The 22,196-nt window shown below is 56.8% G+C and overlaps 2 protein-coding genes across 3 annotated transcripts in view; one reads left to right on the top strand and one right to left on the bottom strand.

Moving 5' to 3' along the window:
• The window catches only part of MYO1H (myosin IH), a 133,371-nt gene that overhangs the window by 6,112 nt on the left and 105,063 nt on the right, over positions 1-22,196 (top strand). The gene's annotated exons all lie outside the window — the stretch shown is intronic.
• Positions 1,565-20,866, bottom strand: FOXN4 (forkhead box N4). 2 transcript variants are annotated; one of them, XM_045791483.2, is made up of 9 exons: positions 20,778-20,866; positions 9,279-9,424; positions 7,145-7,269; positions 6,932-7,042; positions 6,496-6,623; positions 5,826-5,922; positions 4,624-4,831; positions 2,889-3,272; positions 1,565-1,824 (listed from the first exon to the last, which is right to left on the bottom strand). In XM_045791483.2, the coding sequence occupies exons 1-9, from the start codon at positions 20,861-20,863 to the stop codon at positions 1,565-1,567; spliced, it is 1,545 nt and encodes a 514-aa protein (XP_045647439.1). In that variant the 5' UTR covers positions 20,864-20,866. The 2 variants fall into 2 exon arrangements, with proteins under 2 accessions (XP_045647439.1, XP_087713390.1); XM_087857264.1 differs by having other exon boundaries at positions 6,932-7,269; positions 20,778-20,863.

Raw genomic sequence — 22,196 nt, 5'->3', positions numbered from 1 at the left:
TTCAACACTACTCTCTCAGAGTCTTGGTGTCACCTGAACGCGGGACAGGTGTCACCTGAAACATCTTAACTTGTTGGGGGTCACACCGCACAAAGCTGCTGAGCGGTCCTGCTCAGACGGGCAGCACCAGGCTGTGTCTAAAGATGATGGCTGCTTGGCAGAAAGTTCCAGAACTAGGTAGCAAGTACTTAGATGGTCCTTTGAGACAAGCCTCAACCTTGAGCCCTCCAGGTGGCTGGCTGATGAAAATTCTGACCGTTGGGTTTGGGAACGTCCAGACGCAGGAGCCAAACATCGAGTCGGTCAAGAGAGGACAGTGGTCCAGGCCACCACTGCAGTTTCTCGGCATCGACTGGGCCGGAAGATCCCGAGCTACCTTCTCTTTTCCCAGACCCGGGCTCCTGTCCCTTCTCCAACCCACTGTCTGCAGAATCCGCCACTTGCAAAATCAGTAATTGGTAACGAGAGGAAAAAAAAAACAAAACACATAAAAACGTCCACAGGGCAATGAGTAGGCAACAAGTGCCAATAAATTACTCCACATTACAGCTTTGTCAGCGCCCCCTCGCCGCGTGGGGCAAGCTTTACATAGTTCTGTTTGCTTTATTTCCATCGGGAGTGTCTTAAGTTCCAGAACCAATGGCCCCCGCTGTTCTTCCCATCCCCATCCCGATCTGCCCTTCGAGAAGCCCCGAGCCCCAAGCCCCGAGCGATGGAGGGCACCTCTCCTCCGGGGCGCACGTGGGAAGTAATCGGAATCACAACCGAGCGGTTAGAAACGTCTCTGGTCTCTGATTTAGAAAAAGAAGATGTTCCATAGTATCCAAAGTGCTTTTTGTTCTAAAAAGCAGCCCAAGGCTGCAAAGGGCTTAATTGCCAGTTGGAGTCATGGTGGCCTGGAGAAATTTAGCAGTTTGGGTTGCCAGATGCAGGGAGGGGCCAGGACTCTCATTCCAGAGGCCACGGGCCGGGTTCGAACAGATGGTGTGGAGGGGCTCCAATAAATATAAATAAATGTACACGGGGGGGGGGGGGGCGCCCAGAGCCCTCAAGGTGCGGTGATCTGTCATGTGCCACGGACTGCGGGAGGAGCGGGCCCGGACAGTGGGGGGGCGGGCACCCATCTCGGAGTTCAGCCCCGGCCAGGCCAAGGGAAGCCGGCCGCTCTGTCAGTTCTGCTCCCGGCCTCGGGGCCTGTGGATGTTCAGTCCCAGAAGGAGAAATCCAAGGGCCTCCCCACTGGAGCGTTTTCACGGTGCACCAGTGCGTCCCATCTCAGGGGGCTGTGGGTCATTTCAGGAGCCCGGCGGGGATGCAGGCCGGAGAAATCTCGTTCTCAGGTGTCCCTCTCTGGGAGGAACATTGGGGTCGGGGGAAAAAGCTGGCATGCCTGTCCACTCTCCTCTGTCCTCTGACTTGGGGAGGCCCCAAAAGGCCTCCTGCAGAGAGGTGTGAGAGGGCCAGGGGCGCGAACAGGGTGTGAGAGGCCTCGCTTCCAGGTACACCAGGCCCCGGGAGCTCTCTGCCGGGCCCAGGGGCTGGGGGGACAGGTGAGGCCGTCACCTCAAAGCAGGGCTATGGGCTTGTTCCCCGGGGCGCCCAGGTACTGGGAGGAGGGGTTGGTGGCTGACGCGGCCACGCTGTCTGGGGTCGAGTACGCGGCATAGAGGCCCGTCACCTGCAAGTCTGGGAAGGACTGGTCGCTGCCGCCGGAGATGGGGGTCAGGCCCGAGGCCCCTAGCTCGCAGCCAAGGGGCGAGTCTCCGAAGGCCCCCAGGGTGTCCAGGCTGAAGCCCCCATCCTTCATCTCCTCCCAGAGGTTCCCTTTCAAACACAAAGGCATTTGGGTGAGCTGGCTTCGTGACCAACAGACCCAAGTTCGAGTCCTGTCTTAGGGAAGAGGCAAAGACCATTAAGGGTTCACAGTCAGAGATTGCAGGGGGCATGGACAGGCCAAGTTCCAGCCCCAGCCCTCCCCTTCCCACTGGGCACCCCGGGGAATGTCGCTTCTCTCCCAGGGCCTCAGGCTCCTCGGGATGAAATGGGGACGATCCGAGACCCTCCCCACCTCCTCCGGAGGCTTCAACCGGGGGGATGTGTGGAAAGCACGGACTCTCCCTCAGGGCTCCCATCATGGCCCAGGCAGGGGACAAAACAATGATGTCCCTACACAGTAATCCAGGGGGACAGGCAGGGAGGGCCGAATAGACCCGCCTCACAGCTGTAACTCACACGCCTCCTAACCAGTCCATTCCCTCTCTAGACACGGAACCCCCGGAGGGCAGGGAGGAGCTCCCGGCCCCTGCCTGGCACACAGTAGGTGCGCCCGAGTCCTGAACGGACGAATCACGAGGCACTTCCCTTGTCCGTACATTCACTTATTCAGCTCCTATGTGTCAAGCACGACCGAGTGGCAGGCAGTAGGTCAGAGTGTGACCTGGCCTGACGTTGGCACACGCATGTTGAAGCAGTTATGGAATAAAAGCTGGGGGTTGGATGGACCCGGGTTGAAGTCCTGGCTCTGCCACTTACTAGCCGGGTGACCTCGGGCCAGTGACTTCACTTCTCTGTCTCATCTCCCCAGCAGCAGAACGGGGACAGGAAATGGCAGTGGACTCCCAGGCCTCCCAGTACCGTTGCAGGGTGGGAGGGGGTGATGGCTATGAAGTGCTTGGCACGAGGCCTGGTATACAGTAAGCACCATTAAGCGCTTGCTGGAATTCACCATCATGAGGCGTTTGGGAAGTACTTGTCCAAGGAATGAACTGAGGGGTAAACGCCGACAGACCTCCTCTCCCTTACCCTCCTCCACCTTTCTGGCCCTCTAGCTCCCCTCACCCCCACCATCCCCTTCTATCCCTCCCCACCCCCTGTTCCCCCAGCCTCACCCTGCAGAGCGAAGTCCATGATGCTGGGGTCCAGGGCGTCCACCTCAGTGCTCATGTCGGTGCTGATGTTGATGAAGTCCACAGGGGCCCTTCCCAGGGCAGGGTGGGGCAGGGGGCTGGGGCTCAGCTCTGGCAGGGCTTGCAGGGGCGGCGTCTGGGCCGGGGCGGGAGAGTCTGGGGCCAGATGTGCCTGGGGCTGGACCTGGTGGTGCAAGGGGACCGACTGCAAGGACAGGGTCATCAGGGGCTGGGGTGGGAGCTGGGAGACAGCCAGGCAGCCATGAGCCATGGCCACCGTGGCGGCGTGAGTCAGCACAGCGCTCTCGGGGTTGCCGGGCCGCCTGCAGCTTTCCGGTCGGTCCGAGATCAGCTTGTCCAGCTCCTCTGCAGGCAAGGGAGAGGTCCCTCAGAAGTCACCCTGCAGTTCCCAGGCCCCAGTGTCACCATGCATGTAACACTAGCCATCAATCCCCTTGGATTCTCTGAACCTCGGTCTTTTCATCTGTGAGAGGGCACCATACACTCTGCACAGTGTTGTTGGGGAAAGTAATGAAATCACAGATTGCACAGGGTATCTGAGGAATGAGGGAGCCTCCTGTGGTAGCAGTAGCTCCTCTCTTGGGGACAGTGCCTTAGCCCTAGGATGTCCCTTGAAGCTAACGGCCCTGCAGGAGGAGGAGGAAAGGCAGACACAACAAGTCCCACGGTGTCGGGACAAAATGAATGAACACACAAGGTGTCCTAGCTACTCCCTGCTACTAAGGAGACATTGAGAAGTGTTACTATGGGTAAAGATCCTCCTGGATGCTCTTGGCGAGAAACGAGACAAAGGACTGCTCTGAAATGATTTTTGGTTATTGGTTTCCGTCTCCTTGAATGTAACACCAATTTGAGACTGGACCACTAGGGTCCCAGGACCTATTTTTTTTTTTATTTTTATTTTTTAAAGATTTTTATTTATTAGAGAGAGAGAGACAGCCAGCAAGAGAGGGAACACAAGCAGAGGAAGAAGCAGGCTCCCAGCAGAGGAGCCTGATGTGGGGCTCGATCCCAGAACGCCGGGATCATGCCCTGAGCCGAAGGCAGACGCTTAACGACTGCGCCACCCAGGCGCCCCTGACACCCATTTTAGAAAAGAGGACACTTAGGGGCGCCTGGGTGGTTCAGTTGGTTAAGCATCTGCCTTTGGCTCAGGGCATGATCCCGGGGTCCTGGGATCGAGCCCCACATTGGGCTCCCTGTCTCACTGAGGGCCTATGGGATGGCGCCATGGTCCCCGAGCCGGATGTGGGGCTCGATCCCAGGACGCTGGGATCATGACCTGAGCCGAAGGCAGACGCTTAACGACGGAGCCACCCAGGCGCCCCAGCCCTGGAAACGTTTAAATGAGATTCCCACCAATCATATATGAAGGCGCCTATTTCTCCACATCCTAGCCCACACTGGGTGTTATTGTTTTATTATTTTATTGTTTTGAAACTCGGTGCCAAGGCGGTAGGCACGGTAAGAAAGCGATGTCCTCCCATGGTTGTTGAGTTCGGCATTTCTCTGGGAGAAACTAGGGGCAGGCCCCTGACCAGGCCCCTCCGCAGACCAGGCCCCTCCGCAGACCAGCCCCAGTGGAGGCATATTTCCCTGGAGGAAAGGAGGAAAGCCCACCAGGGGCCCGTGGCAGAGCGGGGCCGGGAGGGCGGGGACGTGTGGCGCGGGTGGCGGTGGGGGTGTCTAGGCTCACCGGGGTTGGCCATGCTCCGGCGGATGGCGGCGAGGTCCTTCCTCTTCCACTTGTACATCTCCTCCTCCATCTTGTCGATGCGGGCCAGGTTCAGGGCCCACAGGCAGCCCTTGCGCGAGGAGCCGCTCGTCTTGTTCTCCACCTTCTCGAAGCATTTGTTCAGGGACAGGTTGTGTCGTACTGAGTTCTTCCAGCCGTCGGGAGCCGTCTGTGGGGACAGAAGGACATGCAGGAGACCCCCCTCAGAGACCTCCCCGTAAGCTCTTCTTCTCCAGGGGCGTCTCAGACGCAGGCCTCAAGGGGCAGGGCATGACCATAGCGGGCGAAGTGACAGTCCGATGCCCAGCCTTGTGCTGGGAAGACAAGAGAGACTGGTGGGGACTGGAGGGGCCGCGCCCTCTTAAAGGGCCAGCCTCACGTCAGCTCCAGCTAACAGTTACTACGTGAGAACAGGCCCAGGGATGCCGAATGTCCCTCTTTCTCTCCTCTTCAGGAAGCGAGCAAGAGAGAGGATGCTACCACGCGGGTAACTGGTCAAGTGTATTCAAAGCCAATCGTGTTTCGATGCTCCCACTTGATTGTTAGGTAACCAGATACTACCGTGCGCCGCACACGCTACCCCCGGCCGCCCGCACACGCACCCACCACTGCCTGCATTCTTTCTGCTAAGGACGCTGTCCAAGTCGGGGACCCTGCAGCTTGGTACCCTCTGACCACCTGCTCATTTTTCTTTGATACCAACAAAAATAACGTTACCGATGTCCAACCACGCGCCAGGAGCCGCCAAGGCCCTTCACACACCGAGTCCTCACTCACCTGGCCAGCTGGGTATCATGCTCCCATCTCATGCATGAGCAAACCGAGGCTCGGAGAGGCAACTGCTCTCGCCACGTCTGTGTTCTGCATCAGTATGTTTTAGGGAGTCTGTGCGGAGCCACAAGGCTGGCCCCGCCACCCTTGGCCCCCCACCCCCAGGATGCCTGGTGAACTCCTTCTCTGGGCAGAGCCCAGCTCAAATGCCCCCCCTCCTTCTGGATATCTTTGCCCGTGTGTGTGTGAATGCACAGGTCCAGGGTCTATGGACGTCACCGGGGACCTAAGACAGTGACCCAGTTTGGCCTGGGGCCAGTCCCAGGTCCTGGCCGTGTGTGGGAGAGGCTGGAGCAGCTCTAGCACCCCTACTCCGGGCTGGGGCCCCTCACCTTGAAGTAAGGGAAGTGCTCCTTCATGAAGCTGTAGATTTCACTCACGGGCAAGCTGCCCGTCTTGCTGTTCTTCAAGGCCATGGCGATCAGACAGCTGGAGGTGAAGGGTGGGGCAGGCCCGGTGTAAAGGCGTCTCAGGCTGACAGCCCAAGGCCCCCTCTGCCAGGAAGTCTGCCCTGCTTGACCCCACCAGTTCCAACCCTTACATACTCAAACAGTGTTAGTTCTGATACCTTGTCATAGCCCTACCTCTTGCCCACCCCCTGCCCTTCTCCTTGACCCTGAGCTCAGACAGTGGTACCAATTTGAGGAAACTCTTTTCCTCTCTTTATCCCTTCCCCATAGTTAATGTCTGTGGGCCTTCGGACTTTAACTAGGCTGCTTACCGCCACCCCCCAAATCTCGTGAGGTACACAAGGTTATTATGTTGATGACTTTTTACATCAGAGGGAACTGAGGCTCAGAGAGGCCATCAGGCTCAGGGTCTGGAGTGGGTTTTCCACCCTGAGAGCTGACTGAGCCCATGACAGTCCTTCCTAGAGCATGTCCCACCTGGGGGCTCCCCACTCCCCAAAATCTCCCCCCTTGCAAGTCTGAGCTGTCCTAAAGGCAGCCGTCGCCTCTCTCCTCCCCGAGCCCCCCGGCCCTGGCCTGCCCTGGACCTCACCTGTATGAGTAGATGGGCTTGGGGTAATGTTTGGGATGAAGTTCCTGAGATGAGTAGATGGCCGTGCGGGGCTGGGGGTAGGGAGTCCGTGCTCCGAATGGGGAGCCGTACAGGCCCACGGGAGGGCACTTCCCACAGGGACAGAAAGAAGGTGAGAGAGAGCATAAGCCACTCACAGGAACCCCACCCCACCCCAGCCTCGCTTTTTAGGAGATGCTGTTTAGCAAGATGTGAAGTCCACGGCCCCAGGAGATGATCCTGTCTCTGTTCCCTGCAGGGGTTTTAGGGAACCCCATGAATGACTCCATGACACGGGCATGGGGAATGCTATCTCCGTGTTGCCGGGGAGTAAACTGAGGCTCAGCGAGGTCCCCGGCCAGCCCAATGCAGGAATGCGAGTCTCTGAGTCCAGGGCACCCCCGCAAGCCCCCGTTACCTGCTGGGTGCCTGGGGGGAGCGGTAACTGTGTTTGGGAGGCGGGGGAGTACAGCTGCGACGCGTCCTGCAGGCCGGAGGAGGGCTGGCCCCCCACAGGGATCTGGTTCATCTGCAGGGGCCACAACAGGAGACAGAGGTCAGGGTGAGAGTGGGGCACCCCAGCCCTGGAAGACCCCCGCTCGAGCTCCCCGGCCCATGCAGTGGTGCTTACGCTAGCTCCGTGACTGGCTATGGGGCCCAGGCCTAGCATGCCTGGGGGGGCCATGCCAGCCGCGCCGTGGAGCAGGGCCCCAGGGGTGGCTCCCACATGCAGGTCAGCCACACTGGCCAAGGCACCTGCAAAGGGAAGCACAGAGATGCCGCTGGGCTGGAGGAACGGGGTCTGCAGGCAGAGCAGCTCAGTCCCTGGACGGCTCTGGAGGACAGAGCCTGCCCCCACCTTTGGGGCCAGGTGCACAGCACGTGCTTGGCAAATCACTGCCCTGGCGTGTGGTGCTGAACCGTGGGTTCCTACCAGCTGTGTGACCTTGGGCCAGCCTCAGTTTCCCCATCTGTACAGTAGACCTACGGAGATCCCCTGCGTATGAAGTTGCTGTGGGGGTTTAAATGAGGTAACGTCTGTAAAATCCTTATCACATTGCGAGCTATGTGACAACATCTTGATAAATATGAATCAATAACAAATGATGACGTCATTACTATCTTGGTTCTCGTCCATCATGAAGCTAAAACATCAATTCACTATTCATTTCTCGCCCTCAGAATCATGCCTGGGTTTCCCAGTGCCACTAGGCTTAGCTCTGAATGCCTTTGTGCCTCCTCTTCCCTCGGGCAAGCCCTGCTTCTCTGCCCAGGATGGGCTCAGCATCAGCGGACGTACTCACACCTGCATGCCAGCCCCCCAGGCCCAGGCCCGGGACAGACAGTGCTAATCTATCACAGATCCTCGCTGAACCATTTTGCTTTGGGGCTATCTTCTAGATTAAACAGGGTTGACCTGCAAGATAATCCTGCCCTGGGGCCACCTCTTCCAGGAAGCCTTTGGGGGGGGGAGGTCCCTCGGCTCTCTTCTGAGTCCTGGCTGCCACCTGGGCTCATCCGTGGTGCCTTTGGTCTGTCTGCCTTGCCCTCTCTTGGACCAGACCCCCAGCTCCCCGAGAACTAGGACCACGTCTTATACGACTCAGGGCTCCAAACACCTGGCACAGAGACAGGAGCGCAGGAGGGGTGCGGCCGCACAGTGGAGAAGGGAGGGGCTTCCTTCTTTCACGCCTCCTATCTGTCCGTGACCTAGGACACCTACCATGTGTCCAAGGTACTTTCGCCATTGAATCTTTGCAACACCCCAGAGGGCATCTCTGCTACCCTTTCGTTGCAGATAAGGGACTAGGTCCGAGGGGAAAGTACTCACCCAAGGCCATAGAGTTGGAGGCTCTAGATCAGCATTTGACAAATGATGGCCAGCAAGCCAATTCCAGCCTGTGGCGTGTTTTTTTAAATAAAGTTTTATTGGTACATGGCTACACCCATTCATTTACATTGTCTGGGGCTGGGCTGGCACTACAGGGACATGCTGAACACTTCCAACAGAGACTGTATGGCCTACGGAGTCTAAATGTTTACCACGTGGCCCTTTACAGAAAGAGGGCACCGACCCCCGCTCTAGATGTTTTGGCCAGGAACAATTTGTTCAACGAAACAAACACCCCTAGGCCCCAATTTTTCAACTATTGATCCTTTTAATGTAGTGTGATGATTGTTTTCAACACTTTCTGTGTCTCTCAATATTTAGTCTACTTGCCATGACTGCAACTGGCTGTCATTTATTGAGCACCTACTGTGTGCCAGGACCGACGGCACTTTGCACGTATCATCTCTCTGAAGATCAGGGTTCCGCAGACTTCTTCAGGAAAGGGCCAGAGAGCGAACATCTGAGGCTCTGCCGGCCATAGGGTTTCTGTCTTTGAGTTTTTTTACAACCCTCGAAAAATGTAAAACCATTCTTCACGCCAGGGCGATACAAAAAACAGGCTGCAGGTTCCTGGCTGCGTTTGGCCCGCGGGCCAAGTTTGCCAACTGCTTTGCTCACAGTGTAGCAGGGAAGGGGCACGGCTGCCTTTATTCTTCTCTGAAACCTTAGCTCACACACAGCCTGGCCCACGGTGGTGAGCAAATGAATGAACCACATCCCTCTGAGAAGGGTATAATCAGTCACATCTTACAGATGCAGAAACAGGCCCAGAGAGAGAGAGACCCGGCCACAGTCACCCAGCTGGTGGGGGGCAGTGCTGGGCGTCGCCCCTCCCCTGCACCACCCTCGCCCCCCCCCCAGCCCCTGCAGCTACCTGGGTGTGGGTGCGGTGCACTGGGGCCACCCAGGTCCACGCGGCCACTCGCCATCTGCTGCAGCCGTGGCACGTCCACCGCTGTGAGCCACGACAACGACTGTAGGTCCCCGGGAAGGTCATCATCGCTGCTGGTGGCCAGGAGCCTGCAGGGAGGGGCAGGAGCTCGGGCAGGGCGGGGAGCTCAGGCCGGCGCCTGGGGGGGCTCCTGGGGGGGCTCCCCCACCCCTGGAATCACCCCCTAGCCCCTCACCTCCCCAAGCTGCCCTCATCTGCCCATCCGCTGGGCTAGGCCTGGTCCCGGGATCCCCCCCTTTGGCGGCCAGATCGCACATCCTCAAATCAGTCCTTCGTTTGCTGCCTCTGACCTTAGCCCCTACCTACCCCCAGAATAATAAACACTACTGTTTGTTGAGCACTTACTATGCGCCGGATGTCCTATCAAGTCCTTCACAGGGAGTCAGCCATTTAACATCCCTGGTCACCCCATGAGGCAAATGGTAGTCATAGTAGTAGTATACCCATTTTACAGATGGGGAAACCAAGGTGCAGGGCTCAGTGCTCAACAGGCACAGTCCTTTTCAGTCCTGTTCAATCCCTGCAGCAGCCCTGAGAGGTAGGATACGCCCATATGCCCCTCTTACATTCGGGGAAACTGAGGCTCAGAGCACTGAGTCACTTGCCCAAAGCCACACGTAACAGGAAGCGGTGGGGCCGGGACCCAGGCAGCAGAGCCCGAAGCCCGAGCTCCTCCCCATGCCCCCAGGCAGCCCCTGGAGACCCCCTGTAGGACCCACGCCCACCACCCCTCAGCAGACTTGTGAACAAAACCATCACTGTCCTCAGAAAGAGGAAGGCTACCCATTGAGGATGGCAGGTAGGCACCCTGCTATGGGGTAAGCAGGCCTCCCCAGCCCCCCTAAAGTCATGCTTGTCACACGGCTCCAAGGGCATGGGCTGCATGGCAGCATCTCGTCCACGGGGTAAGGTGGCCGCAAACTGGCCCGGAGCCCACACCAGACCCACCATGCCCCCCCACCCCCCCGCAGGCCAGGGCCTTTCTGCTGTGTGGCCCAGAGGCCCACAGTCCACATTCTGAGCTCCACGGTTTAAGAATAAGTGTCTCGGGGCTTCCTAGAAAGGGGGAGAGAGAAAGCAGTGCAGCCTTTGGCTTTGTCACGCGTGGGACAGGGGACCCACCGTGGGGCATCCGCCTCGGCCACCCCTGGGCCACCCCAACTAGTGCTCTCTCCCCGCCGTCTTGCTGTCCCTCTCCGTCTCTCTCCCCCCTCCTCCCCCCCCCGCCCGCGCTCTCTTCCCTTCTGTTTTAGGGCCACAATTAGCGTTGCCATGGCCACAACTGCTCCTTGGTGCGGGGCCTGGGCCCTCAGCCCACCAAGCTGGCATCAGGTGACCGTCAGGCTGCCCCAGCGATTGGCTGCCTTGTAGGAAAACAGGGCCTGGAAACGATTTGAAAACCCGGCAGGCCATGTCAGCAGCAGCAGTTGGCCTGGCTGCTGTCCCCCGGCGGCCCATTGTGCAACAAACGACTGTTGCCCCCATGGCACGTGGCCCCCATTGTCCTGGGGTCTCCATGCCATTGTTGTCGTGCCCCCCCCCACCCCCAGCTGCCCCTCCTGCAGCCTGCTCGTAACTCATCTGGGGAGTGACAGCCACGGCCCAGGCCTGGGCGATGCCATCTGTCCCCTTCGGGCCCGTGGAGACCATGGGGTGTGACCGAGGGGCAGGGCCTGGTGTGCCGCCCCCTGTATGGGGGTGTCTGGCCTGTCCCCACCCACCCCACGACTGGCCGACCCTCAGAGTCTGGTGGTGCGAACCCTGCTCCTGCTCCGTTACCTGCTGTAGCTCCCCACTGCCCCCGCCGCTCTGTCTGGCGCTGGGGCAGCAGGGAGGAGTGGAGGTGAGCCGCTGCTGGCAGGTTTCGGAAGCCAGGGCCCCACCAAAGCCCCCTGAATGGTGGTGGGGGGCTCGTAAACAGACTGGGTTCCTGGGTGCAAGCAGCTTCTCTGATGGCTGGTGACTCTAACAGATTGTCCCCAGAGTGGTTAAGAGCTTGGGCTCTGGCTTCTAATTCTAGTCTCCACTTAACCTGTGTGCCAGGGCCACTGACTTGACCTCTCTGAGCCTCAATTTTTCATCTGTAAAATAGGGTTAATAACACTTCCTCTTTCCTTGGTGTCGTGGGGATTCAGCGGGTGATCGCATGTAAAGCCCTTGGAACGGCCTGCCGTTAATATTCATAGCCATGTTAATGTTAATATTAGCCAGGTCTCGAGAGCAGTGGGAGTCCATGGAAGCTTTGGGCTGTGGTCTCACACCCCCTCACCCCCGCCTATAAGAAGCACAAGGAGCCTACTGCCACCACCCAGTGTCTCTTCCACCCATCCCACCCCGGAACACCCAAACACGGTCCCACCGCCATGCCTTAGCAATTCCCCCCATGAGGAGTGCCCCCCTTTTGCTTCCTCCCTCCCCTCAAAAATAGCGCCCATCCCTGGAGGCTCACTGCAAATTGTCTTCTGGCCTCTTACTGCCAAAGTGCCTTCAGACCTCATTGGACCCCATCCCTCATTTGACCCGTGGGGAAACTGAGGTTAGAAGGGAAACAGTTTGCTTCCAACTCGTAGTCAGAAAAAGAGCGGGGCTGGGGCTCCTGGCTGCCCGTGTGAGCTCATTCCAGCCCAGGAATGGCTTCTGGTCCAGGAAGTCTTTTGTCACCCTGACCCCAGGCGCAGGGAGCCCTCTGCATCCTGGCTGCTCCCTACACCTTACCAGGGCCAGTGAGCTCGCACGGCTGTCTCTCTGCCCCCTACCCCTCCTGTTGGATCCCTGAGGGCTGGGAGCCCTGTATCATCCTGTGTCCCTGCACACAGTGGTGCTACTTAAATGCCTGCTCGGCTGGTTGAAATAAGCTGACCCCAGGCCACCAACCCAAAGAATGGTGTGATGACGGCTGTCACGTCCAGAACTTTTAGCACTCACAGAGCCAGCTTCTGCCTCCCTGAGTCCTTGCAACAGCCCCCGGACAGGGACAGGGGGCAGGCAGGCAGCCCCACTTTACGGATGGGGAAGCTAAGGCCAGACAGGACTCAAACCCAGGTCTGTCTGCTCCAGTCTGAGGCTGTTCCTGTGAACACGCAGAGAATTAGATGGCCCCAGGGGGGCAATGCTCCCCCTCCATCATCCTGGGGCTTTCAAGTGGGGCTGTGTATACCGGCATCGCCCAGGACCTGGTTCGAAGGCAGAGTTCAAGACCCAGCCCAGAGCCTGGGATCCCGTCCTTGAGCTGTGGGGCTGGGAAGCTGTATTTTAGCACCTCCCATCATGCTCCAGGGCGGGAGGACCGCTCCAAGGTGATGTAACAGGGCCTTGGGCACCGTGCAAGCTGGGCCTCAGTTTATAAAATGGGAATGATAAGGGCATCTCCTCTAAAGTGAAGGTCAAGGGCATAATGCTAGTTCATTAGCATCAGATCAGATGAAACATCGAGTTTCCTGCTGAAAAATCAGGTTTAACTGTTAGTTCAGGGGTCCCAAAAGTGGTCCTTGACAGTGTATCCTTCTCAAACAAACTGGGGGAATTTGTCACTAGCAGGGGGTCCTCATTTGCGAGTGGAGAGCTTTGGGGGCAAAATGAAAATGAAAAGACCTACCTGGCACCCCAGAGTCCCCTTCTGAATTCAGTAGTTCCCCAACAGCTCCCACCCCACACAGGGACACAGCCATCTTTTCCTTATTAGAAAACACACACACACACCCCTGGGGGGTGTCGTCACCCCATTCATGGATAGGAGAGGTGAGGCCAAGCCAGGAGAATTTACCCCAGGCCAATGTGCCAGTGGCCTCAGGTACCTGCCCCAGCACCTTTCCCTGGGCCTCAGTTTCCCCACCTGGAACACCATGGGGTTGAGCCCCTTCCCTGTCGGTGGGACTGCCACTGGGACAGACACACAGCCTGCAGGGCCGCTCGGCGTGGGGGACCGCAGAGGAAGTGGGGGGGATGCGGGAGGATGTGGTTAGACCCTGCTTAGGAGCAAGGTGGTGCCCCCGGGAGATCCACGTCAGAGGAATAGTCTATCACCAGCATAATTATCTGCCAACATTTCCCAAGTGCCTGCAACGTGCTGATCATTCTACATGTCTCATCTGTGCGCCCTTGTGAGTTTGCTCATCAGAAGTCCCAAGCCCTCTGCAGGGCCACACTCGGAGCCCATCCCAGCTAGGGAATGGGAGTCCTGCCTGCCCTCCCCCCCCCTCACCGCCATTGCTTTCTCTGGGACATTTCCACGTAGTGGTGACAAGTGTCGGCTCTGGGGTCAGCCAGGCCTGGGTTTGAATCCCACCCGGCTACTTAGTAGTTCTGAGACTGGTCTGCAGCGTTCTGCCTCTCTGGGCCTCAGTTTGCTCGTCTGTACGATGGGGTGCTAATGCCTGTCCCCATTCTCACAGGGTGTTTGTTGTAAGGACGGATGAGATGGGGGGGGGGGCCCGGCCCATCTGCACGCATTGCATCGCAGCGGTTAACATGATCATAAACATCTTCTAAAGAGCATGTGCTCAGCACAGAGTGGGCTCCATGGCTAGAGCCCCCAGCAGAGTGCCCGACAGTCAGGAAGCATCTGCTCCGTTCCATAAATACTTCCGGAACTCCCACTTGCCAGGCTGGGTGGCAAGCACACAAAAGTGCCTCTGTCCAGGGAGATAACTTTCTAAGTGACCTGGGAATGCAAAGGACAGAGGATCTGTGCCCTAGCATGCCTACCTTCCTGCCAGCCCTCTTCGGTCTGTACCTCCCTCAACTCTCCCAAGCCTGTGGGATGGCTCCTCAGCAAACCCATTTCACGGATGGGATAGCTGAGGCTCAGAGAGGGGAAGGGCTACCCCTCAGCCACACAGCGTGTAAGCAAAAGGGCTGGGGCTTAAGCCACCCGCCCCAGAGCCTCTTTACTTGGTCTCTCTGCCAGTTTTGTCGAAATACATCCAGCTGTGGGCAGGAAGGGTTGTCCTCGTTGTCCTCACCTAGCAAGGATCTGCTAGATGCCTCCGTGGGGATGGGGCCGCTGCTCAGGGGACGCTGCGGTGACCCTGGGCAAAGCGAGACACCACTGGAGTCCATGGCTGCCATTCTAGATTGATCAGGGGACCCACCTGACCATGCTAATTAGCAACGTCCTTAATTAATCTGCCCTGTCACTGGAGGGATGGAAGCTGAGCCAGGAGGGTGGGGCGCTGCAGGGGTGAGCCCGGGGACACCTGGATGCCAGTCCTGGCTCTACTCCTAACAGAGGTCCTTGTGCAGGCAACTCAATGCCTGTGAGTCTCCGCTTCCTCGTGTGCAGAATAGAGGGGGAAACAGGGCCTGCCTCTTGGTGCAGGGTAAACCTCAGGAAGGGTGTGGAACAGCGTTTGGCTCAAGGGCGAGACAACTACTTGTGGAATGGATGGGTTTAACACTTAGCAGTCACAGTGAACTTTCAAAAGAGATGTTAGAACTTGGCCCTGTCCTTAAAACCCGTTAGGGGAGTAAGGGTCCAGCTCCTCACCATGGTCTGGCCCTGGCCGCCTGCCACCCCTCCCTTTATGCCCTCATCTCCTCTGCTCTAGCAAACCTGTCTATCCTTGAGTTCCTCAAACATTCTAAGTTCTCTTTGCACACGCTGTTCCCTCTGCCCGGAATGCTGTTCCATGCACTCATTTGCTACTGGCTCCTCCTCATGCTTCTGGTCTCAGCCTTAATCTTCCCTCCTCTGAGAGATTCTCCCTGGCTACCCACATCCCTGCTGGTCCTTCCTGTGTCCGTGTCTGCAGAACACTCAGCGTTTTTCAAGGAGGTATTCATTTATGTATGTTTCCAGTCTTTCTACGCTAAGAGGGCAAAGGACTGGGAGGCCCTGTATTTTGTTCAGCACCCCGCCCAGGGCCTGGCACCCTGTGGGTATTTCTTACATCTTTGCTGGAATAAGAGAAGGTGGAAGGATACCCCAGCACAGCACAGCCCGGCCCAGCCCAGCCCAACTATAACGTAATTTGCATTGCCCAATCTCTATCCATTTCTTGCCTGGCTTAACCACACCCCCACCAGGAAGCCCTCCCAGACCAGTCCAGCATCTCCCGGTGTTTCCATTCCCTAGACTGGTTAGAGCTATTAATGTCTACTTAGCATAGACACCAGAGATCACCCATTGATTTTACTCAGGCATTGCCTACCCCCGGCTTCCAGACACTAAACTCCTAGAGGTCAGGGATGACTTTGTCTTATACCTGATTACAGACCCAGAGTGACCAGCACCACTTTCACGCTTTGCCAAATGTTTGTCCACCCAAGGTGAGCTGGACCCCTGCGGCTACTGCCTGTTGCTGATATAAAGGTAAAATTCCATGGAGCACTTGCTAAGGAGCTTAGCGGGACTTGCAGGGGGCTCCCTGTATTTGTGGATGGATACAGTTTCTCCGGAGATATTTGGTTTATAGAGCTTAAGTCCAGAGCCTGCATTGAACTCTATTCATTTATGAGCTCGATACAGTCGATACAGTAATCATGCCGTGGAAGGAAACATCCCTTGGCGGCTCAAATCCCATCTCAACCCCTTTGTAGCTATGCGACCTTGCGCAAATTGCTTCACCTCTCCACAATTCTAAAATGGAATTTTCCCATCTCTAAAACGGAATCATTATCATAACAATTTCCACCACGGAGGGCAGCTGCGAGGATCAGATCAGATAAGGTGTAAGAGAGGGCCCGGGACAGGCCATGTTCCTTCTTTTCCCTCCTCTGGCCTTACATGGTCACCAAGAGGGGTTCCCACAGCAAATACTGTCTTTGGGACGCAGATCAGCACCCCAGCAGAGCAGAGGGCACAGGCTCACATCCAGCCCTGGGACATCACTTCTGCTGTCATTACACCATAGAGGTTTTACCTGCCTCCTGAAATTGTGGTTAGTAGGAAATTGTCACATTACCATAAACTGTTCCTGTTCCCAATCCAGCCTTTACACAAAAGGGATTAAGCATTTCATGGCGGTGTTTATTTAGCTAACATAGCTTTTGTAATAGCTTTTGTAACCGTTTACAGGAAAAAGAAAACCAAATGAAGTTTAGCAAGCTTGGGAATTCCCAACAGGGCCAAGAGTGAGCGAAGTATGAAATGATTTGATTAGGAGCCCGGACAAGAGAATCTTTCCTTTCTGGAACTTGGCTGGGACTTGGGGGGGGTGGAGGGGTGGGTTCGTGCATGCGTGTGCACGTGTTTCTTGGGGTGGAACCCAAGACCCCAAAGGAAGGCTGGACCCCCAGGAAGACTGGCCCCCCAGAAAGGCTACCGCTCTTTTCCTTGCCTGCAAGGTAGCCCGAGGAGCTCCTGGCCACCCGGAGGGAGAAGGGGTATATGGATGTTGGGACTTTCCGGGCCCCGGAAAGATGGAGCTCCCAGCCTTCCCCTTGCAAGGAGGTCACAACCGATGGGCAGAGCCACACTGATATGGGGGGTGAAACCATCCACACACGCGGCTCAGCGGGGGGCTCGAGAGGAAAAGCAGGGCGTGTCTCCACACCCCGGTCCACACAGCAGGATTTTGTCATCACTTGAGCATAAACCTCCCTACATTTTCATGGACGTGTTATTTCTCCCGTGATATTGAGCCAGCCAGCCATCTACCCAATGAATATTTATTAAGTATCCATCCTGGGCCCGGCATTGTGGTTCAGAGAGGAGAAAACCACTGTTCAAAGAGAGGAAGGGTTTTGCCCTCATCTTAGAGGAGGGACATGGCTCTGGGAGAAGGTGAGGGTCCAAGGAGCCAGCAGTCTGCCTTCTTTCTCTGGGCCTCAGTTGCCCAATCTGCAAAAGGAGGTGGCTGGACCTGACCTCTAGGATAGGTTCCCAAAGTTGGGGCAGGTGGTCGAGACCTGCTGTTCTGCTCCTTCCTGAACGTATGCCTTGTGGCAGGTCAGGACTCCGGGCCTCAGTCTCCTTGTCTGTGAATTGGGATAACGCCAGCACCTAATTTCACGGTTGTTACTGTGGAGGTCAAGCAGGATGGTGCTCTTCCTAAAGGGTTTCGTGGGTTTCCGGCACACAGTAGGTGCTTAGTAACTCATTATTCTGCAGAACCTCGATGAGCGGACTTCCCTCCCAGCCCTGAGCCAAAGGGAAACTGGCTAACTCGCATCCACTACGAACTGTTGCTGTTGTCCGCAGGGTGAGGGCTGCCCCTGGCCCTGGCCCCAGGCCCCAGCGTCGCAGGCGCAGAGGCTGCTGCCAATTTGCTGTCTAGCCCCAGCCACTGACTCCCCGACAGCTCTCCCGGGGAGGGCAGGGCAGCCTCCAGCTGCTGTCCCCCGCCCCTGCCCCCTCCCTCCCTGCACACAGCCATTGAAATCTAACGGCCAAAGGCGGCCCTTGGGGATGGAAGGCTTAGTGGGGGGCTGCATGGGGGCTGGAACCAGGCTGGACTAGCAGCCTGAGTGATCCTTGGAGCCATTCCCTGGAGATGTGAGAGACGGAATGAGAAGCCCATAAACTTCTCCTAGGCTATTATTCAGGGAGAAAAATGGGAGTGGTTGGAAGGGGCTGGGGAGGCATTGCATGATCACCAAAGCTCCCCTCCACGAGAAAGCACTCTACCCCAGGCCTGGCCGAACCCCTTTTCCAGATCAAGGTGCCGGATCCTCCCAATAACCTGTGAACTGGGTTCTCTCGTTGCTCCATTTCACAGGTGAAGAAAGTGAGGCACAGAGAGGGACCGCGACTTGTCCAGGGTCACACAGCTGCGACGTGGTAGAGCAACTTATTCTGTTCTAGCCCTTGTGGGGCATGGGGGGGGGGGGTCATGATACCCTCTGGGTGGGACAGCCTCCGGTTCAAGTGCCACTTTACCCATAACTAGCTGTGTCATCCTGTAAAGCCAGTTAATCAGGTCAAGCCTTGGTTTCCTCATCCACGAACCAGGCACAGGAACCCCACGCTCACGGGGATGGTTGTGGCACAAATAGCGGAGGCTTAAGAAACCGCCAGCTGCAACTCCTCTTATCACTACTCTGCCTTCTGGGCATGCTAGCTACGGAACCCAAGAGAGCCCAGGTCCACGCAAACAGAAAAGGCAGGATACCCAGGCAACTTTGGATCCGGTGCCGATGCCAGACTGCTTCTCCTGGCTCCACTGCCCACCCCGCCCCCAGCTGGTCAGGGAACTGGGTAGGCATTGACTGTCCCCCCCACCTGCCACCGGTAAGCCACCTGCCTCCCCTGCCCTCTTTCTGGATGGGAATGGCTTGCTCAGTGCCCCAGTTTGTAAGCTGGGCTGGCCGAGACACAGGAGACCGAGACCCCAAGGCTTGGAGCTGGTGGGAGCCCCTGCTGGGCAGCACCTGGGAGAAGGTGAGGGTCCAAGGAATGACCCCCACACTGAAGGCCCTCCATAGACCCCATCTCTCGTGGAAAGCTGGACTCAGTTGATGGAACTAAGTAGTAAGGACAACAGCAGCTCCTGGTTCGTTGTCTCTTGCTCTATAAAACTTAGTCCTTCCGGCAGCCACAGGAGGGATGTGCCCTAATCGTGCTCATTTGAAAGACGAGGAAACGCGAGCAAGGCACGGGACTTGTCCAAAGCTGGAGTTTGAACTTGCACACCCATCCGACACCAGAGCAGCCGCCGTTCTCACCCCGATTCCCTGACTCCGGTGCTTTTATGGGGCGCTTTAGGCAACAATAAGACTATGGTTCTGAGCTCTTCCAGCCGGCCCAGGGGAAGCACTGGCTCCCCTCCATCCCCCCTCCCGCCCCCGCCCCACCTTCAAGCTGGGAAGACAAAGGGAGATCCACCCCCATACGTGGATTGCCTCCTGGATGCCAGACATTTTCATAGATATTGCACTTGAAACCGGTGAGAGGTAGCTTTTATGATCCCGGCCGCGCAAACAAGTGAAGTCTCAGAAGTAACATTGCGGGTGTCGTGCGGCGGCCAAGTGGCTGAGTTGGAAATTGTCTAATCTTTCTAAGAACTCCATGCAGTGGGTACTATCCCTATGCCCGTTTCATGCAGGAGGATACTCAAGACCGCTCCACACGGCAGAGGAGCTGGGATCGTAACTGATTTCACAGCCCAAGCTCCTAGCACCCTTCGGCTGCCCCCACTCCACCTGCCATTATTCAAACCCATGAGGGGCTGGAAGGAAGCCCGGAGGTCCGTGGTTGTATGATCTTGGTTAAAGATTTCATTTCACTGCTCCCAGCCTTGGGTCTTCACCTGCACAGTGGAGGCTCATCAGAGCAGCCTCCCAAGCTGGGCATACAGTAGGTGCTCAAGCTGCTGCATGCCTGGCGCACCCCTGGGGTCCCAGATCTGCACACAGGAAGCTCTCAGCAAACAGCTGTTTGAATGTGCATCTTCATTTGGGTCTCGGGAGGCAGCCTCCAGGCCCACAGCCCTGAGGAAGCAACCTCCCTCTAATTGGGGGCGGCAGTCGGCCCCAGAAGGCACTGCTGGTGAGTTGCAGTGGCCCCCAGGAGGCCAGACAGCCCCTGGGTAAACAGGGCTGATCCGAGGTGACAGCCTGCTCTTCCCAGACCAGCCCCTGTCCTTCCTGTCCCCACTCCATAATCTGGGCTATGCCCCCTCAAGCCATGGACACGATGCTTGCCTGGACGGGTGGGGCACTGGAAACCAGGTCAGGCCTCCGGGGCTCAAGGGAGAGCGGCTGGGAGGAGACTCCAGAGCATGCCTTTTTCTCCCTCTCTTTGCTGTGTGACCTTGGACAAGCCCCTTCACCCTTCTTGGCTTCGGTCTCCCGGGTTGTAAAAGCAGGGGACTGGACTGGTTGACCCCCTAGGGGCCATTCTAGCTCTGAGGTTTGAAGACAAAAAGGTAAAGGACTCTCTTTACCCATTTGAATCTCGCTTCATCCTGTCTCAAGAAATAATTGATTTTGGCCTCAGACTCCACCCAATTTATTCCTCAAATACATGAGGCCCAGGAGAGACCTTAATCCAAGAGCATGATTTAACTGACAAGTGAACGAGGCCCGGAGAAGGCAAGGGACTTGCTGAAAATCATACAGCCTGGCTAAGATTTCAGGAGTTCCCACTCACAACTTTTCCAGCATCCAATGAGGATGGAAGCCAATTCCACCACCACCACAGCCCCCCACCAAATCTTTTGGGGGGCATTTCCTGGAGCCCTATTAGGGCCACTCTAGGGGAAGCAATAGCTTCTATTGTCATCTTTACATTCACCAGGATGCCCCGGCTCTCACCCAGGAGCAGACCTCTCTAGGAGGAGACAAAAGACTGGGCTTTTAGAGGTCCCATTGCCCCAGGCCACATGCCCAGACACCCTCAGAGAGGCCAACTTCGAAATTGAGATCTCCCTCTCTTGCAAAATCACAGAATTTAATGTAACGATAGTTCTTGGGCAGAAACCATAAACAGCACATTACACAATTTAAAAATATATCATGTGTTATTGCTGAAGCAACCCTCACCTGTACTCCTGCGGAGAGGGGTGGTGATTTTGCCCTGAGTTTCGAACAATTCCTGACATCATGGATGAGATGTCACTTTCTATCATCTCCTTGGGGAAAAGACAAGCAGAAAACAAAGCTCCCATCAGTGACGATGTGGACAGGGCAGAAACCCAGTTTTCCCACAATTCACAAGGATGGAACTCAAGCATCTAGCGGAACACTTCAGAAAAAAAAAAAAAATTCAGGTTCTTTCAAATTCGTGGGGGAAGGGCGGAGGAAGGCTCTAGAATCCAAATGTCAAGTCTTGGAAAATGTGGACTTGCAAAATAGGAATCAGAAAAACCGGATTCCCTTCCCAGCCTATTTTCAAGCGCAGTTCAGTTACAATCCCTTTGAAAATTAAAAAAAAAAAAAAAAAAGACAGTTTGATGTGTCATGTATCTTTCTCTGGGGGAGCCAGAGTCCCACTTGCAAAGGGAATAATCCCCTCAGAGCTCCCTCCCTGGAAATGCCTACAGAAATGCCACATGCCCCGGCTGGAAAACCAGTCCCACCCCCACCCGCACCTCACCCCCTGCCACACACAAACACAGCCTAAACAAAACAAAACAAAACTTCCCTAAGTGTCTCAAACTCCAACCCTGAAACGAACACAGAAACCCACCAAAAGACTTTCATTTCCTCCCCAAAAGTCACTCAGGAATTCCCGGGAAGGAGAAAAGGGGAGCAGAGAGAGGTAGCCCCTACGGCCCCTGCACCCGGGTCTCCACCCTGGAAATGCAATGCAGGGCACTGCCCCGGAGGAGGGAGCAAAGCCGACCCTACAAGGTGGTACCTGGAGCGGATCCTCGCCGGGCCGCCGCTGCAGGCGCTCCTGGGGCGGGCGGGGGTTTCCGAGGGGGGCTCCCTCGCGCTCGCCCCTCGCGTTCCGCAATTTGGCCGCCGTCGCGGCTCGAACCGTTTTTAAATTTCCCTCTCTGGAGCTGTCCAGCTCAGAGCATGCGCAGTAGCCGCGCAGGGGGCTTTTTCCCCAAGGGTCAGTTACAGGGCAGGGTCAAGGGGATTGCAGCGGGTGTTTCCCAGCAGCCGCGAGCCTTGCACGCCCCGAGCTCCGGGTGGGGTGGGGTGGGGTGGGGCGGGGCGCAGGGGTGGAGACACCCCTCCTCAAACTTTGCCCCAGTGGCAGCAACTGCATGCCCGGGAGCATGCGTTGAGGAGCAGTGGGAGGGTGATTTAGGCCAAAAGAATTAAGTTGCAAAAGGATGCCGGGTGCATTAAAACTTGCAATCCGTCATTTCCCCGGGCGGGACAGGAGGTGGATGGGCGGAGAGCTGTGCCGCGACCTCCCCTCTCCCCCTAAGCGGGGACCGGCCAGGAGGCCGAGTCCGGGCCCCAGGTAGACACGGATTCCGGCCACCTGTCCCTTTAAGAAAGTTG

The sequence above is a fragment of the Ursus americanus genome, chromosome 30, assembly GCF_024610735.1.
Source record: "Ursus americanus isolate L20-20 chromosome 30, mUrsAme1.1.p, whole genome shotgun sequence".
Taxonomy (NCBI): Eukaryota; Metazoa; Chordata; class Mammalia; order Carnivora; family Ursidae; genus Ursus; species Ursus americanus.
This window is presented reverse-complemented; position numbering and strand designations above follow the sequence as displayed.